Genomic DNA, 24,075 nt, shown 5'->3' on the forward strand with positions numbered 1-24,075 from the left:
TTCATGGAAGGAGTAAAGAGACTTCACCCTCCTATTTCGAACCCACCGCCAGGATGGGACCTCAACGTGGTGCTAGCTAAGCTCATGGGACCCCCATTCGAACCCATGCATAAAAGTAGTCTCAAACACCTGACTTATAAAACGGCCTTCTTAGTAGCCATTACCTCCATAAGAAGGGTCAGTGAAATTCAGGCTCTGTCAGTGCAGGATCCTTTCTTTACTATCCACAAGGACAAACTGGTTTTACGCACACACCCTAGGTTCTCACCTAAATTCATATCCAAGTTCCATGTAAACCAGTCCATCGAGCTTCCGGCTTTCTTCCAGAACCCGCAAAGCTCGGCTGAGGTGAAACTACACACCCTAGATGTGCGTAGGGCGGTCCTATACTATGTAAATAAAACCAGACCGCTAAGGAAAACAGATCAACTGTTTGTCTCCGTAGCTACAGGCAGAGAGGGGGATCGCGTCTCTAAGGGCGCTATCTCGAAGTGGATTATCAACTGTATACAGCTGTGTTACTCTCTTTCTGACAAGACTCTGCCTTTTACGCCAAGGGCCCACTCTACTAGAGGCATTGGTGCCACTCTGGCTTTCATTGCAAATGTTCCCCTCGACACCATTTGCAAAGCGGCTACTTGGAGCTCTATTCACACTTTTACTCAGCATTACTGCATTGACACTCATTCCAAGACAGATACACAAGTGGGACAAGCGGTTCTAAGACACCTGTTTGCTCATGACCCTTCTCACATCCCACCTCCTTCTTCTGGTACTGCTCGCTAATCTATGCACAGCATGTGATCTAAGCAGATTCCACAAGCCTCAGAAGGGATACATTACTCACCGTAATCGTATTTCTGATGCTTGTATCTGCTTAGATTCACATGCGACCCACCCTTCCTCCCCTCCGAGAGAAGGCGCATGATTGCTTGTAGTCTTACCTTTTCTGTCTATCTGCTTGGATTATCTGTACTCACGCTACTCCTCATGCTTCCTCATGTCAGAAAAAATACAATCTGAGGATCCTACACGCGTGAGGGATCTTGGGTACAGTGGACGTCACACTAGGGATAGTATTACTGGCACGCCTGTGTCGACGCCCATTTTCGACTTTCGAAAAACAAACTGTAATACTCCGCAGCTTCCACTAGATGTCGGCCTATGCACAGCATGTGAATCTAAGCAGATACAAGCATCAGAAATACGATTACGGTGAGTAATGTATCCCATATGCTGCCACCAACCTGTCTCGGACACATCATAAAAGTAACCACAAAGTTTAGAAAAACAAAGCCATAGGGACACAAAGTATGCCTAATGCACTTAGCTATTAAGGTGAAGCGTCCAGTGTAAAATAAACAGATAATTTCAATGTGGAGAACATAGATCTCCTGCACTGGTAGCCATAGGGACTGATCAGTGCATCCCAAAACAGATGATCTTAACAAGGTAAGTGAAATGAGTAAAACCATTATACCTCAGGAGTACGAAGCCAGTTAAAAACATCAAGTGAATTCAAAAGTATTGTATAAATTAGGCGCCCTATGCGCTGAACTATCCCTGTATTAACTAACCTCGCACCTTGAAACACTTGTGTATAGGCGCGTTACAAATGCCATATCATATTATAACCTGGTAAATTCCTATTGTACTTGATAAAAGCTTGTCTAATTTTCCCTCCTCTAAATAATAATTGGGAGACTACAAACACCACCTTGCTTGATATTTCTAGATACAAGACAAGGATCTAAGGCTGCAGATACCACCTTTTAGCAAAAGCCTTATTATATAAGGGACATAAACCCCAAAATGTACCATATCTTCCATGTATAAAGTGGAGTGTAAATAAATAAATGGATAATTGACCTCCAAATAGTTCTCAAAATTGCCATCAATTTTAGATTAAAGATGAAAATAAGTTGTTACAAGTTGAAACATTGTCTAAATGTTTTCAGGGCCCAGGAATGAATATTGTAATTTTCACATCCTGCGGCTGAATCTGTGAGAGATCATCCAGAGATGGGGCAGATGAAGAGTTTGTCAGGTTTATGATGTGTTTAAACCCTTCTAAAGAAGTGACCCCCGGCTGATCTTGAAGATCTTCAGTGTCAATTTAAATGTAAGTACATTTGGGAAGATCCACAAGTGGCCACTGCAACAACTTGTGCTCTCTACATAGCCAGGCTGCCTTTAATGCAGCAGCCTTGTGGCAGGGTTCATACTCTACATTGCCAAGAGGGGATAGGAACCCAAGTAATCCAGAGCCATTTCTACCTCACAGGTGATCGTGGCAATTGATAGGGCTCCCATTCCTTCCCCTCCCAAAGCTCCAGTCTTTATATATGCAGTACCAATTTTGATCACCCGATGCCTCTAAACCAAGGTTTTCACGAACTTTTTCCTTGCAATTTCAGGAATGCCAAAGAAGCCACAGTTACGGGAGAACACCACATGCAGGACACCAACCCATCTGTTTTCCATGCAAACTCAGACTAAAGCCCAACTGGAGAGACAGTTTAAGGAGAGCTGGATCTTTTGCGCCTCTACCTTGAATTTTACGAAAAGGGCAGGCAAGCACCACCGGGAGGCAGTGAGCAACTGAATAAGGACTTAGAGGAAGTGGCAGACCAAGTGACCAGCAGGATGTAGGATGGTGAAGTGGATTGTGGAGATGATTTTTGGAGCAGGCTAGAGATTGGTTAATGAGTGCTAGAGCTGCTACATTGCGAGTATGCCTGAAAGAGTCGCGAGTGTATAGGAGAGGGAGTGGCTTTGTAGTGGATGTGAGAGTAAGAGAGGGGTGTATGAAAGGTATTGTGGAAGAGGGAATAGTAACATCAAAGGGTGGTGTAAGGCTTAGGTGTGAGAGACATTGAAGGGACAAAGAAGGAAGACGAAGGGAGTAGAAGTGGAGGTGGGTGGAGTTGAACGGAGGAGAGTAAAAGGACGGAAACGTTAGAAAGCAAAAGGGAGTGGAGTACTTGGGTGTGATGGGGGAAAAAAGCAAATTGGACAGTGTGTCTGAAAAGGCACTCCCATTATCCCGTTTAGATGACTAACCATTGCGATGGTGTAGGGTCAGTAGAAGGTAGGGGGTCAATATTCTGTATACACTAATGCAGGAAGAAGGGATGCCTGGTCTATGGAGGATTGGCGCTTTCTAGATGAGAGTGAGGGTCCTGATAATTCAATAAAAACCCTGCAGCATCCATGTTTTCTGATAAACATATGTGAAGTGCTGAGATCAAGCTACTTTTCGAAAGTTGAACTTTCCAAAAGCCTTTTTGATTCATTGTAATGCCTAATATTCATGAAAAACATACTTGTTCAATTCAAATCCCCTTTTAAAAAAGAACTTGAAAGTCAGTTTTTTCCATCAGTTGCATGCTGTGCATTTGATTTTGCTAACAATAATTATTGGACTCTTTGGAGCACAACTATTATCAAATGTTGACACATGGTTTTGAAGGCCAGCCGGGTCTTTGAAATCAAGTTTGCAACATCTGCGAAAAGTACAATCCCCACTTTTTCGTCCGCAATAGCAAGTGCATCTGCCTTCAACTGGGAAATGACCTTTAACAGATCGTTATAATAAAGAAGAAACACAGGGAGGGGACACACAGTCTTGGCAATACCCCATGCTACCGGAAATATATCTGTACATGCTTCATCTAAACCAGCTCTTACTTTAGCAAAGTTGTCACCATATACATCCTTTGAGTTCTAACTGGCGCGGACAAAACTAATGATTTTAGTGTTTCTCATAATTTATTCCAATGCACAATATCCGAATGCCATTTACAGATCCACGAACACAAATAGACTTTATATGATGAAATGGAAAATTGTTCTCTTAAAGACAAAATGTTTGATATATTGTACGAATTCGTCATTGAAAGCCTGACTGTCAATGTGATAACATTTGAAAATCGGGGCACAATTCTTACAAACGATTTGCTATAATTTGGCATAAACTTGGGCAAAAGAGTCCATTCATAAAACTGGTCGATAGTTCATTGCATCTGCCCAGTTGCCTTTCTTAAATATTGGGTCAATTTCCACCCACTTTCAAATCATTACGATTCATTTTGTATGGTTGATCAGATTAAATAGGACATACACAAATGTAATCCAAACAGTTGGACCGACTTTGAAGATATCAATTGGTATACAATCCGGGCCCATGGCTTTGCCACAGACACTTTGAAGTAACAGACAATTCTACCTCATTCATTGTAAATTCCAAAGCAGGTACCAAGTGATACTTTTTCATCAAACTTGAAGGGTATCATACCCTTGAGATTACTATCCAAAAATGGAGCAAAATTGGTTCTACAAATCTTGAAAATATTAGAGGATAGTGTAATACAGGGTGACATTTCACCCTTGGTTACTGACTCCCAGAAATTGTTTTGGTTTTAAGTCTCAATTTGTTCTCTCAACTTCTCCAATCTTTTCTCCTCAAAAGCTTTTTTCTGATGTGCCACCTCAGGTTTATAGTCTGTTTTAAGTCCTGCATCATTTTATTTTAATTATTATTTTTAGTTGAATTGTTCAACTTTTACAATGTTATTATTGACATAAAAAAGTAAATCACAAAATTCATTTTTAGTTACATATTCAAAAAATATTCAAAAACACAGGTATACATTAAATACAAGTGTGACTTAAATACAAGTGCAAAACAGAGGAACACTTCTCTAGTGAACCACTTAAACTTGACATTTGTTTCGCATTTTTTAACCATTCGATAAAACACATATCCGCACTCATTCGCATATCACAGTTATAGAGCATTCAAGTAATTAACAGTTGCTATTCTAATTCCCACTAAGCATGCAGAAACAATTATTTTCCATCACAGATCTTGATTTACCTCCGCGAGAAATCGATACATGTTTGCAAAGTGTATTTTCTTCAAGGAAACCAAATTCGAACATTCAATGATTAGATGATGTAAAGTTTCTTTCTTATGTTTTAGTTGACAAAACCGACAGTATTTATCTGATTGTATAATCATTAGTCTGTCTGCTAAAACTTCTTTTGCTGGCCATAAATTCAATCTCAAGCGCATTATTGCAGATCGAATAGCCAGAGATGGACTTTTCACTAGATAAGATGTCATTGTTTGCTACTTTTTATCAATCATGCAATTGCCATCAAAGTGTTTGTAGTATAAGCAAAGGTCTCTTGTCTGAATCCAGTTGGTGGTGAAAATTTGTAACATAGCTTTCACCGGATTCCTCACAAGAAGATCAATTGTCATGTTTGCAGTTGCTAATGTATTATAGATGCTTTGCAACCACCTTTTAGCGAATGCATGATTGGATGAAAACAAATAGGATGACAGTGTCTTCAGAAGAGCTGTTGTATCATTACACATGAGATTTGACTTGCAATTTGCCTTTTACAATTGTTGTCAAACCAAGTCACTTTTGTATTTGTTATCCTTAAACTGTAATGGGCTCACAAATGGTCTAATATCTTTGGATAACATATCATGGATCATTAGAGGGCCAAGTGATGAAGCAGGCCCTACGATGACACTTGTTAAGAAAGGCAAGAGCTGATTGTATGATCTTTGAATATCAAATTTGCAGGTGTGTTTGGACCAACAAATTCAGAGATATTTTTAGCAATTATGATTTGCTCAGATAAAATGGGTTACCTGTCCTAATTGAAACCTGGTCGGCCCAAAGGCCTGGAAGTATTCCCCATCTCAAAGTTGTGTTTCTTCCACTTTCTGTTCAATGATTCATAGGGCAGCCAAAGCTGCAATTTCTGATGTAGTTTCCCTTTCTTCTCTTTAGGCGTTCATCCAGTCCCTCCTATGGAGAAAATAAAGATGTTGAATTTGTATACATTTCTGTTCCACACACATCGTGGGAGCCTTCAGTGCTACTTGGCTGCACAGTCTATTACTTGGAAAGACGAAGAACAGCATACTTCAGAAAAGAAACATTACTTTATGGTTATTCCTGTAGTCCTTGTTCTTCCTCCTTCAAAGAACCCACTCATTCGTCCCAACAAAGCGTATACTATGCTTGGTCCATAAATATTGGAAAACATATTTTGGAGCTGACAAGGATTTTTGGTGATGCAAGAGTAGGGTAAAGGGCTGGGTGCTAACATTTGCCGGGTTCACCCTGATGATGTTTAAGTCGTAGCATCTTTTTGACAAGCTTTTCTAACCCTGCTTGTAACTGGTTATGAATGAAGGGATGTCCATTATCACTATGAAAATAATCTCCCCTTTTTGTGCACCAAGTGATTTCTTAGCCTATTTGTTTTTTCTAGAGCATGGATTCAGATTTATCAGATGGATCAATAACAAACCAAGAGTTTATGGATGTTAAAAATGCCTTAGTAGCATCTGAGACAAAAATACAGCAGTTAATGAAGGTGAATAACAACTTGAGTGATGAGCTGAGAACCATGCAGAAAAAGGTAAAAAAAATGTTGTATATTATTGGGGCTTCTTTTTATTGGGTAATTGTAACCGATAATTGCATGTCTGTGCATGCATATGGAAATGAATTTGAGATTTAATAGGTACTAACCAATCACATTTTATTAATACATTTTCAATATAGCAGTTTTCTCACTTGGTAAAGACTGGAGCTCCCTTTTAGAGAAGGTGATTTATATACTTTCACAATATGATCTGTGTTAGAGGTTGCCTTTGTTGCTGCCATCTCAGAGGCTTTAAAATCAATTGCTGTCCTTCGTACCCCTTTGTGAAACCTGCAGGAATTTCATGCCATGGCTAAGAATGCAATAGTTCTTTGCCTACTGGGCCTAGCGTCCCAAGCTACTCCTCACTTATGATGCCCACTGAGGCCGAAACATGTCTGGGGATGCTTGTGGTCTCGTACAGAAGGGATGTGACCAAGCTGTTCGGGATGGACTGCCCCTTTGGGGGTGGTTCCAAACCTAATATGCATATGGTATTTCACCTTTTGTAATGGCTTGCAGGCAAAGAATGATGGTCTGTAGGGTTGCCCAGAGCAATGCCAGAAGTTAAGATTTATTCTAAATCTTCCAGCCATCACTTTTGTTTTTGCTAAGAATGCGATACTGAGAACTTATACACACTTGTCCCACCTGTTCCACTGTATGTTAAAGAATAGCAGGTCGTCACTGGTGGAGCTTTCTCTGTATTTGAAGTTAGCAAAACTGCAACTTTATCAGGCAGTGCCACATACTGATTGGCGAAGTATTGTCCCGTTTTTCATTAATTTTGTAAGCACCTTTTTAAAGGGAACTCCATTGACTGGAGTTGGCTTTTTGAATCATTTAAATGCTTAAGTAGAAAGTAATTTACTTGATTATCTCATACATTTGACCTAATCTAGAATGTCATTTTCATTATTCAAAACAATAAAAAAAGTTCCCAACTAAAATACATATTTCATTTCTTTCTCATATAATCTGGGTAAGTGTACAAGCTAGTATCTTGCTGGGGAATCATTCACAACAAGAAAGGGCCCCAAATCCCAACTAGTCAGTTGAGAAGAAACAAACATTTTAATACACCTACCTATTGTCTTCTCTGTACGTGTGGTTTGTTCACTGCAGCCTCATTTACCTTTTTATGGTTCTGGAGAGTTAATTGAACGAACTACCAAGCAGTTGTCACTCTGTCTCCCAGCTCTGTTTGTCACTAAATAATGGTTGTAGCAACGACCAGTGATAATGGAAAGGAATTATCTCAAATATTTAAGTGTGAATAGAGGTCCCATGCCCACAGTCCTGCTCCTCCCAAACTGTCTGTCCTCCATTTCTTTTTTTTTAAATGTAAGTTTTATTGATTTTAAACAACAAGGGTTATATGCATAGGTACACTCGTATTGCAGTCACATAGTTACATCACTATGTTATTAAAAGTTAAACGAGGATACTGATACTAACAATATTGAACCCCCCCGCCCTTATGGGTAAAGTGTTCTTGCTCGCTCCCTCCCCTCCCTCCCTGAGGCGGTCTGACAAGGTTGGCCGTTTTGTCGGTGACAGTTTAATCTGTGATTGGTGCGAGATGGGATGTCGATCTCGGCTGGCTTGCATGTGTTTGTTCAGTGCGACAGGCCCGATTGCTTCTATGCTGTGGGATGGCGGCTGGGTCTTATATTCATTAATGAGTATGATGGCTCTGGGTCTTCTGGGGTTGTTTGTCTTTGGCTTGGGATATGTAAATTGGTGAATTCACACCAGGTTTCCTCGTGGCGCGCGGCCTTTGCATGGAGGGCTGCAGTGATTTTTTTCCATCGTGTATATATTTGTTGCAATGGCAGTCCATTCTTTTTTGGTTGGTAGGCATGGAGATTTCCATTTGATAACCAGACCAGCCCTTGCGGCCAGTAGGAGTGGGGAAGCAAGTCCCTTTATTCTAATTAGCTCATCTTCCTCTTCTTCCGGGCCGAATAGAGTCAGGAGAGGGGATGGCTCCCACACAATGCCGTCTATCTCTTTAATCCATCCGAGCACTTCGCTCCAGTATATACAGACTTTGGGACAATCCCACCACATGTGCCAATAGTCCGCCTCTGCTCCACATTGTCTCCAGCATTTGGGGCTGTTGGTCTGGTACATGTTCGATAGTCTGTAGGAATCGTACTGCCATCTGTGAAGTATTGTGCATCGATGGATATTCGGGACGGAGTTTTGCAGATCGTGTCCCATGCCTGTTGATCAAATTCTCTGTTGAAGTCCTTTTCCCATTTCTCCTTGAGGCGATGGTTCGGATTTGGGTCTTTGTTGATCAGGGTACTATACATCCGTGCGATCAGGCCTTTGTTCATAGAGGTTGTATCGAGGATTCTCTCAAAGGGAGTGATTTCTCTCTGTATCTTGGTCTTCCACTCGCGTCTGGTTAGGACTCCCTTCAATCGGAGGTAGAGGAAGATCGGAATAGGGTGCAATTGGAGGGCGTCTTCCAGGTCTGTGATTGATATAAATTTGTTATCTCTCCATAGTTGTCCAACCCTTTCGAGTCCTGCGTCGAACCAGGTTTGATATCTTGGATGTTCCGGGATTTCCTCTCTAACCCCAGGGGCCCACAGGTGGCTCAAACTGTCCTCCATTTCTAATATTTTCCAACATTTGGCTGGATTAGCATCTGGTGCATGGATTTAATTCTTACTGCACCAGCACCTGAACCTTGTTCCACATGCATATTGTGCCAAGTATGTAGAGATCAGTCTTAATTATTTTCCTCTGTGATAAAACATTCAGTAAAAATAAACAAAGAGTAAAAAATAAATGTTGTACTGAGGAAAAAGAATGCTAGATACCCCAGGAATCAATTCAGCACCCTTATTATCCTGTGAAGGTTGGGATGAAAGCCTGCGGGGAAGAGTGTGTATGATAAAATTGCATGGCTTACTTAGCTTGGCTAAGCAAACCATGAAATGGAGAGGAAAAAATTAAATACTTCTTTGGGCAGAGGTGTTCAAAGACGTTTTTTGAGGTTCTCCTGAAATTTCCTTTATGGGATTTCAATGCTCTTTACGAGTGGATGCATCCTTGAGTGATATTGGTCAGGAGAAATTCTGTGGAACCTATTATCCGTTGAACTCTAACAGCGTCAGGCTTGAGGATTAACAAAATAAGTGTGTGCTTCTGTACTGGTCTAATCCCCTACTCTAAACCGCAGAGTTTCAGTGTTGAAACCTTTGTTTACCTCGGTCAGCTGACCGTCAGCCTCATAGTATTTAAACCTGCAATCACACATTTCTCGTGGTGGGCTTCTCCTTTGGTACTCCTGGTGCAGATGTTAATGCCCTCTAGTCTTGCCCTGCACTCCTGTGCTCGCCCTCAGATATGAATACTGCACACGTCTAACGGCCAGAATGTTTGATTCTCCCTGGAGTTATGGAAATCATTTCTTGACTTCCCTACTTGGGTGCTGGTCAAACTGGTAATATTGTCACATATTGATGAAGGGTTGCGCTCCTGGGCTTGAACCCACTACAGGCTGTTCTTTCTAGATTCCTGGTCCTCAGCAGGCTCTGGATTCCAGCCTGCAGCGGTCTTGCAATACTTCCCTGATGGTCACTGGCTTCCACCAGGTTTTGAGCTATAGTCTCCAGTAGGCTAACAACACTCCACCTCAATTTCTGGTAATTATTTACTGGCTGCAACAGGCATCTGGCCTTTTGTTCCCAGCAGGCTTCTTGCACTAATTCTTCCTTGAGGCCTGCTCTCCCTTAAGGTCTGGGCTATCTAACCCAGCTAGCTGCTCCTCTCTAATCCTCTTACTGTCTTGATAAACATAACTATTTGGATGCCATTATAACTGCCACACTGCTAGTCTCCTTCTACCTCATTTTAAACTGTTTTAGCAGTGTAAGTGTCTCATTAACATCTAGGATTGGGTGGAAACGTTCCTCCTGGTCATTGCTTGGTTACCACCTCCCTACTGCGTGTTTCGTTTCCCGTTTTCATTATTATCTCCCTGCTTTGTTCAGCAATTGATTGATAATGATTAGGAACCAGCATGGTGGCCAACACTGGTGAATGTTATCCCTTGCTGTCACTCCACAGACTAGACTGGCATTCTGCCTGCCCTCGCCCGTGTTTCCACGGTAACTTCTTATAATGTCCCTGTCTGCAATCATCGCTCGAGTTCTCCAGTCTCCTGGGTCTCCGGCTCAAACTTCTACATGAGTTGGCAAGTGAAGTGTGTCCTGTTGCACTGGTATACTTCCTGCACTCATGGTACTTGCTGCATAATAATCTGCAGGCTTCCTTTTTGTTTCTCTGATCCCTACTGCAGTGTATCAACCAGGGCTCTGTTGTCGGGGGAACATAAGGTTTTGCCTATGTAATACATAAAATGCCTCTGATTGGGACTTTCCAGATGGGGATGTCATGGTGTTCGCTGAAGAGTGAACTCTGGGGATCTCCCATATTGTACCTCCAGAGGTCTCCTCACATAGCGGGTGGCTTCCTCTGACTGCTGGCATTGACTAGCCTCCCCACCACCCTCCTACATGTGCATTTGACACATAAAACACATAAACACTCTTAAATACCAGATTGGTGTTGGTTCCATGTGGTCAGTGTAAGATATTACCATAATGTAGATACAAATCAAAATATTGTTCAGTACTTGATGAGAAACCTGCATCTGAGGTAGCAGTGGCCACTAGGAGTATCACATACCACATTTTCCAGATCTGATATTAACTATTTCAAAGTGCAACTACTTTGGCTCACATGTTTTATATGGGCAGGTTTGTTTCCTATCCTTATTTTACAGTATGCCCTCCCTGTACTTCATCTTCTGTTTTGGAAACCAGCCTCTTCTCCTTTTTGACTGAAAAAAAGGTTGGTGCTCCTTGTAACATTGCCTACTTCAAATGAAGTCTAGTACCTAAGGAAACCGCTTTTGTCTCAAATGCTATATGCCACAGTCACGTTTGAAAAGACAAAGTTCTGTGGTGGGTAATACTCGGAAAAGGGCTGCACCGATCCTTTGTCAGCAGGTGGTCCATCCAGCTACTAGGCCCAGGAAGACTAATAACTGTGTGGGGGCCAGCTGCGATTTGTGCTGGTTGATAGAAAACCCCAGCTCATGTTCAGAATGTGCATGGGACGCTGCGTTATATGCTGCACCGCATCCGAAGATGTAGCTCAGATCAGCCAGTTGTTCAGGTACGGGTAGACATGGTGTCCTTCAGCCCAGAGGATTGAGGCCACTGAGTTGATCAGTCTGGTAAAGACTCTGGGCGTCGCGTTCAACCCGAAGGGGAGCACTTCGTACTGTAAGTGCCTTCACATAAAGATGAACCTGAGGAAACTCCTTTAAGGCTGCCATATTGCCATATTGGGACGTATAGGTAAGCATCCTTGAGGTCCAGGGAGCAAATCCAGTCTCCCCCACACAGGGACTCCGCTATTAGCACCAGTGTCACCATCTTGAATATTTGAAGGGGTAGGTAGAGGTTGGTTGAGGAATGACAGATCGAGCACCACCCTCAGGCCTGCCTGGTTTTTTCTGAATGGAGAAGATCCCCGAGTAGAAGCCGGATCCCCTCTGAGGTGGCCGAACCTCCTCCACTACTCTGTCTGTTACCAGAGCCGAGATCTCTTCTAGAAGGGTTGGTGAGCTAATCTGCAGAAGGACAGTGGAGGTCGGAAGGACAGGGGGATAGGAAGACAAAAGCCCATCAAGACCACTGAGATGATCCACGGGTCTGAGAAATGGCAACACCAGAACTGTGTGTGGGAAGCAAACCTGTCCCCCACTGGAGAGCTGTGGACCCAGATGCCTCCCTCATTGTTTTTTTCCCCTTTCAGGCATGGGTTGGGGAGGGGGACTGAAAGAATCCCTTAGGAGTCGACAGCTGTTGCTTGCATCTATGCACGCTGGGTGACCTGTCCGGCAGCCATGCTCCTGAAATCCCCAGAATCCACCACATGCTCTCGTCCTGTACTCCGACCTGACATGGGCTTGATCAAAAGTTTCACCAGCCGGCTTGGCCAATATCACCAAGGATTATGCCGTCTGTGAGCTTTCTGACTTTTTGTTCAGCTCATCATCTGTGGAGGAGCGGAATAGATCCACCTCTCCAAATTGGAGGTCTAGAATCCGCTCCTTGACATCTGCATTAAACTTTGTGGTCTTCATCCAGGCTGTATGCCTCATGACAGTGTTAATGCAAATGCCGCGCCCGATGTGTCGATATGGGCTACCGACGACTCCATAATGTCTTGCGCCACAATCCTGCCCTCAGCCAGACCCGCTTTGAAGGAGGCCTGCCTGTGCATAGGCAAATCTTGGAGGAAGTCTGATATTTCTCTCCATAACTTTTGGTTTGCGGCAGCCAACATGGTGTCTGCATTGGATTGCCTTAGATACAGGCACGCATTAAGATAGACCTTCTTGCATAAGGCCTCGAGCATCCTCTCCTCTTTTGCTTAGAGGGACATTGTGGTAATTGAGGCAACCGAAGATTGGAAATTGGAATACATGGAAGCCACTGCTATGACTGAAGAATGAGACTGGGGATGCGTGGACAGCAGAATTGTATTGCCCTCCTCCTGCCTACATTTTGCGCCCAACCTTTTATTAGTTGGCTGGAAGGAGTGAGGCTTGGTCCAACTCTTTTTAACCAGTGCCTCTACGTCCTTTTGTAGGGGTATGCCTGATCCGCTTGATGCCCTTAGCGTGAGCACATCTGCTAGTATGCCCGCTTCAGGCTGCACCTGTTGAGGCTGCGGTATCCCCCCCCAAACTCTGCCAAACCCGCCAACCTATCGTGCAAGGCTTTGGCTGAAGTAAATGCATCTGCCTCTTCATCCTCGTCCGTATCCTGGGGATCACCCCCTGATCGGGACCTTGCTGTTGTGTACCTGTTGTGTGCTCGGGCCCCTCGGAGTTCTGTGTTCGGCTGTGCTGGGGCTGGTTGAGGCGGTTTGTCTAGGGCAACGTGTTCAACTAGGGCTGCACCGGCATGGCAGGCTTACAGGAGGTGGTGGCATCACTTCCCTTATGTGGCCCTTGACTATTCCTGCGTTTGCTGCAACCTCATGAGGATCATACATTTTTCAAAAAAGCGCTCCTCACGCTCTGATGATTCCCGGCCTGTGGCTGTGGGCATGTTTGTGGCAGGAGTAAGCCTGCTGCTGGGCCCTTGTTGGCCTCTGTATACCCTACTTATAACGAAGGCACCGGGTATGCCGTACACCATGGTATTTGCGGCATATTCATAGGTGACCACTCTACCCGTGGTGCAAAATTGTGCCTTGACATAGAGGGCGCTCAGCCCTGTGGTCCTTCAGGCTGGGAGGGGCGTGTACCTTCATGTGGCACCATCTTGTCTCCCGATACTGCGATTTTGTTTGTTGCAACAGGAATGTGCAAAAAACAGTTCCGGTGACGATCCTGTGCAAGTAGACCTTTGATTGCCCTTGAGCTGCTGCTCGGTATGCGTCTGCACCTCAGGTACCGAACTGGAAGGCTTAGTGCCCTTGGGCTTGTGCTCGATAGTGCCTGTGCGTGAAGACGCCCCCTCAGGCATGAACCCGGTGTCAGTGATGCACCTCGGGAATAGTCCTGGTGCCAGAACCTTGCGGTTCCTCAGTTAGGGACCCCATAGGATCCTGCAACCCTTCGGCCCATGGGCCGGTAGCTGCCTGACACTCAGGCCCCTGACTGGTAGTAGGATCTACATGATCCCTCCCACTGAGGGGACTCCACCGGAAAGGAATACACCCCCTTGCGGGGTGCCTTGGTGAACAGGGTACTTACCATAGGCCTCGTCTTCCCGTGAAAAAATTCCTTTAGCTGCTCCAACGGTGACCTGGACAAAAGCTCCCGCCACCTAGCCAGACAATTTTTTTGTGACGGCCGAGTAAGTGCGTCACACGTGGAGCAGCCTTCCCAACGATGATCTTCCTCCAGGCCCTGAAGAACGAGCGTGTGGGGATCTGGCCCCAGGAACCACCTGTCGCACGAAAAAAAAAACACCTGGACCGACCTGTCCTGGGCAGGCGAGACACCAGAGGCCAGTGAAGTTCAAAAAAGAGAGAGGAAAAAAATTCCTGGGGAATTGCTGTTGCATGTGGAATAACAAGGGAAAACGCCTTAACCACTAGCTCAGTGAAGTAGGTCTGCTCTTGTCGGTGCAGAAAAGAAGACTGGGCAGAGGCGCTTGAGCGTGGGATGTGCGGAGCACACACGCCTGTGATCACGGATCTGTGCGCATTTAAATTTAAAGGGGAAATGCTTTTTTTAAGTGAAAACACTTTCTGTTCCCTTTCCTAGTGGGGTACGCCCATGCAGTATGGAGGAAAGGGGACGGGACTTATGGGTAAGGGGCATTACAATTTTACCTCTTCAGAACATAGTCTTTAGGCTGGATCACCAATTGTTTATAGGCTTTTCTTACCCCAAAGAAACTAAGGCTATATTGAAGAGGACAATTTTGTTGTGGGTGATTCTTTGTATCACAACATGTTAAAGATTGGCCTGTAAAGGGGCGAGGGAATGGATCCGGGCTCACTCAGCTAGCGGTGTGAAACCGACGTCCGCATTACAAAGAGGTGTTCCAGTTAGATATTTATTGCGCAGTGATATGGGCCTCAATTCATTTGTTTGCCTGCCATTATCTGCTTGATTCTTTAAACAAAGTGGAAGCCTCAGTGGAAAAATCAGTGCCTCAGAATTTCGTGCTATAACTGGATCTGTTCATTCCCTTTCTCCGTTCTTCTAGAGTACAGTTGTGGAGATCTTTCGCACGGTGACTAATCTGTAGTCACCATTAGAAGAACAAATTACTTGCCTTTGGTAATGTTATTACTGGTGGAGATGTTTGTTCCTCGTAAGTCGCTCTAACTTGAGCCTCCGTAGATAAAGTAGAAGAGATTTTTACACCAAGATCCTTCACTACAGACACATGAGATGGAAGTGGAAGAGGTCCTAAAGCAGAAGGACAAAAAGACATGCACAAAGAAGTGGCAGAAGGCGTGCCAACAACTCGGACTTCGTCTTGTCCCCATTCAACTTAAGCCATTTGTGGCTCATCCACTGACCCACCGCCTCCAGACAGCCCCTAAGCTGAGACAAGGTGTTGGGGTGCAACAGATTAAGCTGTACAATAATGATTTTGATTTGTTCCATTTATAACGCAGACCGGACGAAATAAATCGTGATTGGGCGCAGGTGAATCATTTTCAATTAGAACGTGCCTTAATCAAGTTCATTATATGAGTTAGATATAGATCACTCAAGGTCCAGAACTCTAGCAGAACAAGAGGGTCTTCAAAGCCCTACAGAATACTGTGAGAGGTGTTCTCGCCCGGATTTCTCTGGGTAGTTTATTCCATGCTCTTGGACCGTAGACTCCAAATATATGGTCCCCTTTACTCACATACCTGGTACGTGGTATCTGAAGCAGATTGTCTGCTGAGCGCAGCTGTCGGGTGGGGACATACTTATTAATTTTGTCCGATAGATATCCTGGACCTATCTTGTTGGCACACTTATAGACCAAACAAAGGACCTTAAACTCAATTCTCTGCTTTATTTCCAGCCAGTGTAAGGCTCTCCTTAAACTAGTTGAGGCTGATTTTTTTACCATATGTACTAACCTGACTGCTGCATTCTGGGCCTCTTGCAGTCTGCGTAGCTGATAGGCTGGTCTGCCCGACAATAGTGCATTTCCATAGTCTAGTCTAGAATTGACCAGAGTACCAATGACCACTGCTCTATCATTCGCAATAAAAGGTAAGATATGTTTCAACAGGCCTAATGAGTAAAATGCTGCCTGCACCTTTGCATAACCTGAGCTCTACTTCCCATGTTATCCTCCCAGACACAGCCCAAGTTCTTAATTTTCTTGGAGAACTTCAGCTGTGTACCCAAGAGGCATGGGGGGGTGTAATTGCTCACGCTGTAGGTGGTATTTTGAAGTAAATAGAGCCACTTCTGTTTTGCTGGCATTCAGCAATAACTGATTGGCACACATCCAGGTCTGAATTTCCTGCATGCACTGTTCCACTTTCTCGTACGTCTCCTCTAAGTTATGTATCCTCATGAACACCTGGGTATCGTCTGAATACGAATGGAAGTGTATGCCATGCTTCCTAAGGATTTCCATGAGTAATTTAACATATAAATTAAAGGGCAGAGGGGAGAGGGAAGATCCCTGCGAGACTCCACAGTTTAATAGTACTGTGTCCGACAGGAAATCTCCAAGTCGGACTCTTTGTTCTCTTTTAAAGAGAAATGATTCAAACCATCGAAGGGCTGCCTCCCCCACCCCACCTACTTCTCTCAAACCTTTCAGTAGAGTCCCATTGTCCACCGTGTCAAACGCGGCGGACAGGTCCACCATGACCAGCAGGGACAGATCCCCCTTGTCCGCCGTCTCCAACAAATCGTCCCATACAGTCAATAATGCTGTCTCTGTCCCAAAACCTGGTCAAAAACCAGATTGCAACGGATCCAACAGGTTCTCTTGGTCCACATGTTCTTGCAGCTGGGCTGTCACAATTTCTTCCAGGATTTTAGCTGGCCATGACGGTCCTGCTACTGGTCTGTAGTTCTGAAAGATTTCAGGATCCATTTTTTTTTTTTTTTTTAACAGCGGTGTGACCATCGTTTTCTTCAAAATCGTTGGTACTACCCCTGATGTAAGAGATTTATTAACAAATTTGGTAATAAAAGGGGTAATATCTGAGGCTATTCGCTTGGCTACTGACGATGGAATAACGAAGAGCACATCATTGGTTGGCTTCAACGCGGACAGCATGGAACAAACCCATTCCTCTGATACTTTGGTGAACATAAATGATTTCTGATCCGCCTCATCCTGGGCTAAGAATTTTAGATTAGTCTCCTCCATTACCTCTGAAGCCTCCTGAGCATCTAATGATTTAATTTCCATAATTGTACCCTGTATTCTATTATATTTATAAAATAATTATTAAAAGCATCCGCCTGTACTTGTGATGATTCTGGCACTGCTGACGCACAACCAGGATTTACTGAGAGATTGCTGCATACAGATTCCGTGGCCTGTTCATAACTTTATCAATCTTCTCAGTTATAAATTTCAATTTGGCTTCAAATATAGCTTTTCCATATTCTTTGTGAGCTCTTAACTTGTGCTAAATTGCTCTCTATACGATTTTCTTCTCAATATTTTCTCTAGAAATCTCAACTGCCCCCTTTTTTGGCCAAATCTGGCAAGGACCAGGGGTTAGTGGACTTCCTAGTTTTTTTTTGTTGAAGAGGGGCCTGTTCATTACATAACATGGCCATAATTTCCGTTCCTTTATTGAAGAAGTCTTCACATGGGAGAGCGTCTTCAATCTGTGCCAAGGCCTGTTTCAGGGTCTCCCCTGAGATTTTCAATAAGTGTTTTGGCTTACAGAACTGGCCCATCCAATTTTCTAGATGCGCTTCCAGAGTTTTCTAGGTAGTTTCAGTTAAAATACTCTGACATAGAGATCTGTCCATGATATTGGGATTGTCTCTACATATTGAATTATCTCCCCTCGATATAATAGGGCATCCAGACAATGACCATGACCATGACAATGTGAGGGGGATCGTTCCAATGCGTGGGCTTCCGAAATTACCCTCAGTTCTCTACCATCTACAGATGTCATATCCTCTGCCCATATATTAAAGTCCCCCAGGCGTAGCAACTCATCATGCTTACTCCCTATGTCTGCCAGGAAAACTTCTAAATTATCCAAAAAAGCCTGTGCTGGGCCAGTGGGTCGGTAACCAAATAAGATTTTTATAGTTTTATTTGGTGTGCGCTGAATACAGGCATGCCCCATCTGGGTATCATCATCCCAGTCTAAAGATTGCAGGTGTGATCATTTCAATGGAGCTCTCACAATGACTGCAATACCCCCTCCCCTTTTCCCTAATCTATTCACATATTGTATCAGATAACCTTGTGGACCTAGGAGGTGAAACACACCCTGTGAGGTCTCATTGAACCAGGTTTCTGTCAGAAATATACAGTCCAAGTCCTGAGCTAAAAGGAGTAACAATGAAGGCCATGGGAGTGGATGAGACCAACTAGGGGCTAGATGTATATGTTGAATAAAATGGGGGACAAGGCGGAGCCCTAGGATACGTCACAAAAGAGAAGTGAAACCAGAATGGTAAAGTGAGAGAGAAAAAATGTAACTTCGAGGGGATTGGGTCCTCTGACGTATTCCATCTCAATGACAGTAATCACCACAGCTGTGCTGCTTCGGAATATCTTCAGCATCTGCGTCCTGCGTTGATGACGTCGATACGCCACCCTCGAGGACCTCCTCCGACAGCCGACGTCACTGGATGTTATAAGTAGGACACACGACACCTGTAGCCTCAGTTTTGTTTTTTCCGCGAACGTGTTCGCTTCGGGAATCTCAGCGCGCCTCGACTCTTTGGAGTTTCTGTTGTATCTCGGTTCGTCGAACCTGTTTGTGAAGTATTTCTTCGTGAAGATGTCTACCTTGTCTTCCACACCGCGTCCGGGCTTTAAGAAGTGCGGGGACTGTGGGTCCAAGATGTCGGTTACAGACTCGCACGACGCCTGCCTCTGGTGCCTCGGGGAGGCCCATGACACGGATGACTGTGTCGACTGCCAGTCGCTCACGTCAAAAGCCTTGCGGGAGCGCAAGAAGTTGTTATTGGTAGGTAAGGTGTCCAAGCCCCGGAAGTCGAGGTCTGCGGGGCTTTCGACGGACGACTCGAGGGGCGACTCTCCCAGTCATCATCGGAAGTCCAGTGGGACTCGGTCCCGGAGTTTGTCTCGCCACTCCTCTGCCTCTTCGAGGCACTCCCGGAAGCGCCGTCATCGGTCGCCTTCCCCGTCCTCATCCGAGGACTCCGCCCGTCGGCGGTTCGCTTACCCCACTAAGCATGCGACACTGGAGAAATGGGCTTCCTTTGGGAAGAAAATGTTGGCGATTCTCGAATCGCAGGGCACTGGTCCATCCGTGCCTCTGAGTGGGGTCGGTCGTGATCAGCCGAGAGACACTGCTTGCACGCCTTCGGACTCGGGTGATCATCACGATTCGGGGTAAAGGTCCCGCTCGGACAAGGGGAAGCGTTCTCGGCATGCCCGGTCCAGGTCCCGGTCCTCGACGCGCTCGAGACCGAGTGAACCTGTGGTGTCTTCACGGAAGATGTCGATGCCGGTGGCGCTGAGGTTGTCGACGGACTCTTTCGAGGGCTTGCCTTCGCAGAAGTAGTTGATGCCATCGGCGTCTCGGCCGTCGAGGGACACGCTCGGGGCCACAGCCTCGAGGACTGTGTCGGCGCCGTCGATGCTGTCGACGCCGCGCTCGGCGTCGACACCGATTCACTCAACGCCTTTCGAGGCTGCGTCGACGGGGGTACCCCGTGGCTCGGGGGAACCACCTAGAAAGGCTCTGGCCAAGGTCAAGCATGGCTTTGGTTCAAGTTCTGTGCCTTCTTACCGCCATCTGGAGTTCATTTCAGAGGTGGATGAGGGCTCTGATGATGGCATGGTGCCTGACACGGTGCCAGACGAGATTCTCTCGGGCCATAGCCAGTTTGAGGACTTGAGGCAGTCCCTGCATGATGCTAGTGGGGCTGGACACCTCTCCGGAGGTGGAGTTTTGTAGGCCTGAGCCTGGCACTCATGCCGATTCTTCGTACCGGTGCCTTATGTCAAGGGTCAATGAGTACTTAGGATGGTCTGCTCCCCTGAGGGAATTTGTTCAGGATGACCTTACGGATATCCTCGACATTGGTCTACCAACTGACCCGGTACTGCCGTTTCATATGGCTCTTCAGAGGAGGGTGGCGGTGGCTTGGACTGCTCCGGAGAGTCTCCCAGCAGTGGGCAAGTCTTTGCTGCGAAAATACCGCCCGACTAGTAGTGACCCCTGCTACTTGTCCAAGCACCCTACTCCGGAGAGTTTGGTGGTGCAGGTGGCTACGGCCCCGGCAAAGCAGGCGTCGTACCCTACCATCCCTCCTGATGGGGACGACAAGCGTTTTGACACCTGGGAGAAGAAAGTGTTTTCTGCAGGGGGTATGGCGCTTCAGGCGGCCAACTCCATATGTGCCTTGTCACATTTCATGCACACTCTGTGGAACTGTGTTTCCTTGGTGGCTGAACATATTCCCGAAGGGGACAAACGGGATGGTTTCCTTCCCATGGTTCAGGATGGCAAGGATGCCATGTGTGAGGCCGTTCAGTCGGGTTTGGACATGGCAGATTGCGTCAGCCGGTCCATGGTGGCGAGCACCGTGATACGCAGGTTTGCGTGGTTGCGGAAGTCGGGCTTTGCTCCTGATGTGCAGGCCCGGCTCCTCAACATGCCCTTTGACGGGGAGCATCTTTTTTGGCAGCAAGGCTGACGAGAGCCTTGAGAGGTTGCAGACCTCAAAAGCTGCAGAGAAGTCGTTGGGCGCTGCAATTTGACAACCTCCGCCTTTTCGTCCTAGGGGACATCAATGGAGGGGAGGTTCCTTTCGTTATTACTCATCCTTTGGTAAAGCGATAGGAGCTGCCAGACAAAGGGGCCACCATAGGAGTGCCAGAGGTGGAAAACAAGGCACTCGAGGTGCCAAGGCCGCTCAGGCTGTTGCCTCTTTGCCCTCAGGCAACGCAGCAGCCGCTTCAGCTCAGTCATGAGGCCATGTCCCATGGTTCGCCGGTTGGGGGAAGGCTGGCACAGCATCTTGCAGAGTGGCGCGCCACTACTTCAGATGTGTGGGTTCTGGAGATCATAACTCACGGCTACTGTCTTCCTTTCCGGCAGAGGCCTCAAGACAATCCACCGGTGAATCTCTCTTTGAAGAATCCGGATCCGCTCCTTGCACAGGAAATTCAATCCCTGCTGGAGAAAGGCGCCATAGAACTGGTGCCTGTAGCGGAGAGGAAGAAGGGATGGTATTCCACTTATTATATAATTTCCAAGAAAGACGGGGGATTGAGACCCATCATGGACTTGCGCGGTTTGAACAAATTCCTCAGGAAGGACAAGTTCAAGATGGTTACTCTCTCTCAAGTCCTCCAGGCCCTTCAACTTCAGGAATGGTTGGTGTCTCTCGATTTCAAGGACGCTTATTTTCATGTGCCGATCCATCCAAAGCACAAGAAGTACCTGAGGTTCGCGGTTGGCGACTCGCACTTTCAGTTTCGGGTCCTGCCGTTCGGATTGACCTCCGCCCCGAGGGTCTTCACCAAGCTCATGGTAGTGGTGGAAGTGCACCTCAGGAAAGGGGGGATTCACGTCTACCCCTACCTGGACGATTGGTTAATCATGGCACACTCTCCTGAGCAAATCCTGGATCATCTGTCCGTCACCTGCCACTCTCTCCACAAGCTGGGCTTCTCCCTCAACTTAAAGAAGTCCCATTTGACACCAACTCAGAGGCTCCAGTTCATCGGAGCAGTGCTTGACACGTCCCTGGGGAAGTGTTTCCTCCCCAGGTGAGGGCTCATCATATTCAGCAGATGGTGCACAAGTTTAAACTTGCCCAGACTCTCCCAGCGTTCGAGTTCTTGAGACTGCTTGGCCTCATGGCATCCTGCATTCTTCTGGTGCCAGAGGCCAGGTTGCGGATGAAGTCTTTGCAATGGGCACTCAAGCTCCAGTGGTCTCAGTCCTCCGGCAGGATGTCGGACCCTGTTCAGGTGCCGTCTTCGGTTGCCCAGGACCTTCTGTGGTGGGCCGACGAAGGCAATCTGATGAGGGGGGCTCAATTTTGGCTGCCCTGGCCGGAGGTGACGATCGGGACGGACGCATCCCTCATGGGATGGGGAGCTCATGCCAACGAGTCAGCGGTCGTTGGTCTCCGTCGGAGTCCAGACTCCATATCAATCTGTTGGAGCTGAGGGCCGTCAGGCTAGCCCTGAAGGCTTTTCTGCCGACTGTGCGAGGAAAGAATGTCCTGATCCTGACGGGCAACACGGTGGCCATGCACTACCTCAACAAAAAGGGGGGGCAGGGTCACTTCCTCTGTGCAGGGAGGCGATGCAGCTCTGGTTCTGGGCAATCCAGCAGGAAGTTTCGATCTCGGCAGTTCATCTGGCAGGAAACGAAAATGAGACGGCGGACGCTCTGAGCAGGCAGAGCGCGATCGCTCACGAGTGGAAGTTGGCTCAGGAGATTCTCCTGGAGATCTTCGCCCTTTGGGGGGCCTCAAGTGGATCTCTTCGCCCCCAGTGTCAACCGGAAGTGCAAGAGGTTCTGCTCGCGGGCATTTCCTCCAAATAGAGCCTTAGGAGACGCGTTCGTGGTGGAGTGGTCGTTCCCACTGCTGTACGCGTTTCCTCCAGTCCCCGTCATCCCGTATTGCGGAGGTTACGGAGGTTCGGTTCCCGGATGATCCTCATTGCTCCAGCGTGGGCCCGGAGGACGTGGTACCCGGACCTTCTTGACTTGTCCATCTGCCCTCCACGTCGTCTTCCGTACCGAGACGATCTGCTCTCACGGGAGGGTGGGTCAGGTTCTCCATCCAGAGGTCAGGTCCCTCAACCTTCACGCGTTGAGGTATAAGGATTGGGACCTCCCTGAAGACGTGATGGAGGTGTTGCTTTCGGCCAGAAGGCCCGCAACAAAGTCCCTGTACCGTTGCCGTTGGAGAAAGTTCTGCGACTGGTGCAGGGTTCAGAATGTGGATCCTTTTGCATGTGAAATTCCCATGCTTCTGTCTTTTTTGCTTTCTTTGGCCCACAGGAGCCTTCAAGTGGGTACCATTAAAGGTTACCTGGCTGCGCTGTCCATATTTAAGCGCTTGTCTGAAGAGTGTTCCTATTTTAAAATTCCTTTATTTTCTCAATTTCTGAAAGGGCTTACTAATGTGTTCCCCTAGTCACCTTTCCAGGTGCCTGGTTGGGATTTGAACCTTTTTCTCAAGTTTCTGATGGGTGCTCCGTTTGAGCCTTTGCATTCATGCCCTTTGAGACTGTTAACTCTTAAAACTGTATTCTTGGTTGCAGTCACTTCCGCTCGCAGAGTGAGTGAGTTACAGGCACTTTCAGTTAAGCCACCCTTCACTGTGTTTCATGAGGAGAGGGTTGTCCTTAGAGTTCGTCCTTCTTTTCTTCCGAAGGTGGTGTCGGAATTTCATTTAGGCCAGAAGGTTGTTCTTCCGGCATTTTATCCTCCTCCACATCCTGGTAAGGAAGAGGAGAGGCTCCATAGGCTTGATCCTAGGAGAGCGTTAAGCTTTTATATTTCACGCATGTCCCGGGTCAGAGTGGACGATCAGCTTTTCATTGGTTACGCCGGAAAGCGTTTGGGACAGGCTGTGACGAAACAGACTTTGTCTCGCTGGATTATTTTGGCTATCTCTGAGTGTTACCGCTTGGCGGGTAAGGACCCACCGGTCGGCTTACGGGCCCATTCTACCAGGGGTATGGCTGCCTCTACTGCCCTGCAGAGGGGTGTTCCTATTCGCAACAACTGTGATGCAGCCACATGGGCTTCGGTACATACTTTTGTATGTCACTATTCCCTCGATTCCATCCGGGGGCAGGATCTGGCCTTTGGCAAGGCAGTCCTTTACTCTGCAATTTGATTGGGCATGCTACATTTCTGTTTTCTAAATTCTTTTCCCACCTCCTAGCATTG

At 46.4% G+C, this 24,075-nt stretch overlaps 1 protein-coding gene across 13 annotated transcripts in view; it reads left to right on the top strand.

Moving 5' to 3' along the window:
- Positions 1-24,075, top strand: part of GIT2 (GIT ArfGAP 2) — a 2,415,297-nt gene that overhangs the window by 1,610,666 nt on the left and 780,556 nt on the right. For all 13 annotated transcript variants that reach the window (XM_069619395.1, XM_069619396.1, XM_069619398.1 and 10 more), the window contains one exon: positions 6,301-6,450. In XM_069619395.1, the coding sequence (XP_069475496.1) occupies positions 6,301-6,450 (150 nt within the window). The remainder of the gene's footprint in view (positions 1-6,300; positions 6,451-24,075) is intronic.

This window comes from Ambystoma mexicanum, chromosome 10 (assembly GCF_040938575.1).
Source record: "Ambystoma mexicanum isolate Mex_15411 chromosome 10, UKY_AmexF1_1, whole genome shotgun sequence".
NCBI lineage: Eukaryota > Metazoa > Chordata > Amphibia > Caudata > Ambystomatidae > Ambystoma > Ambystoma mexicanum.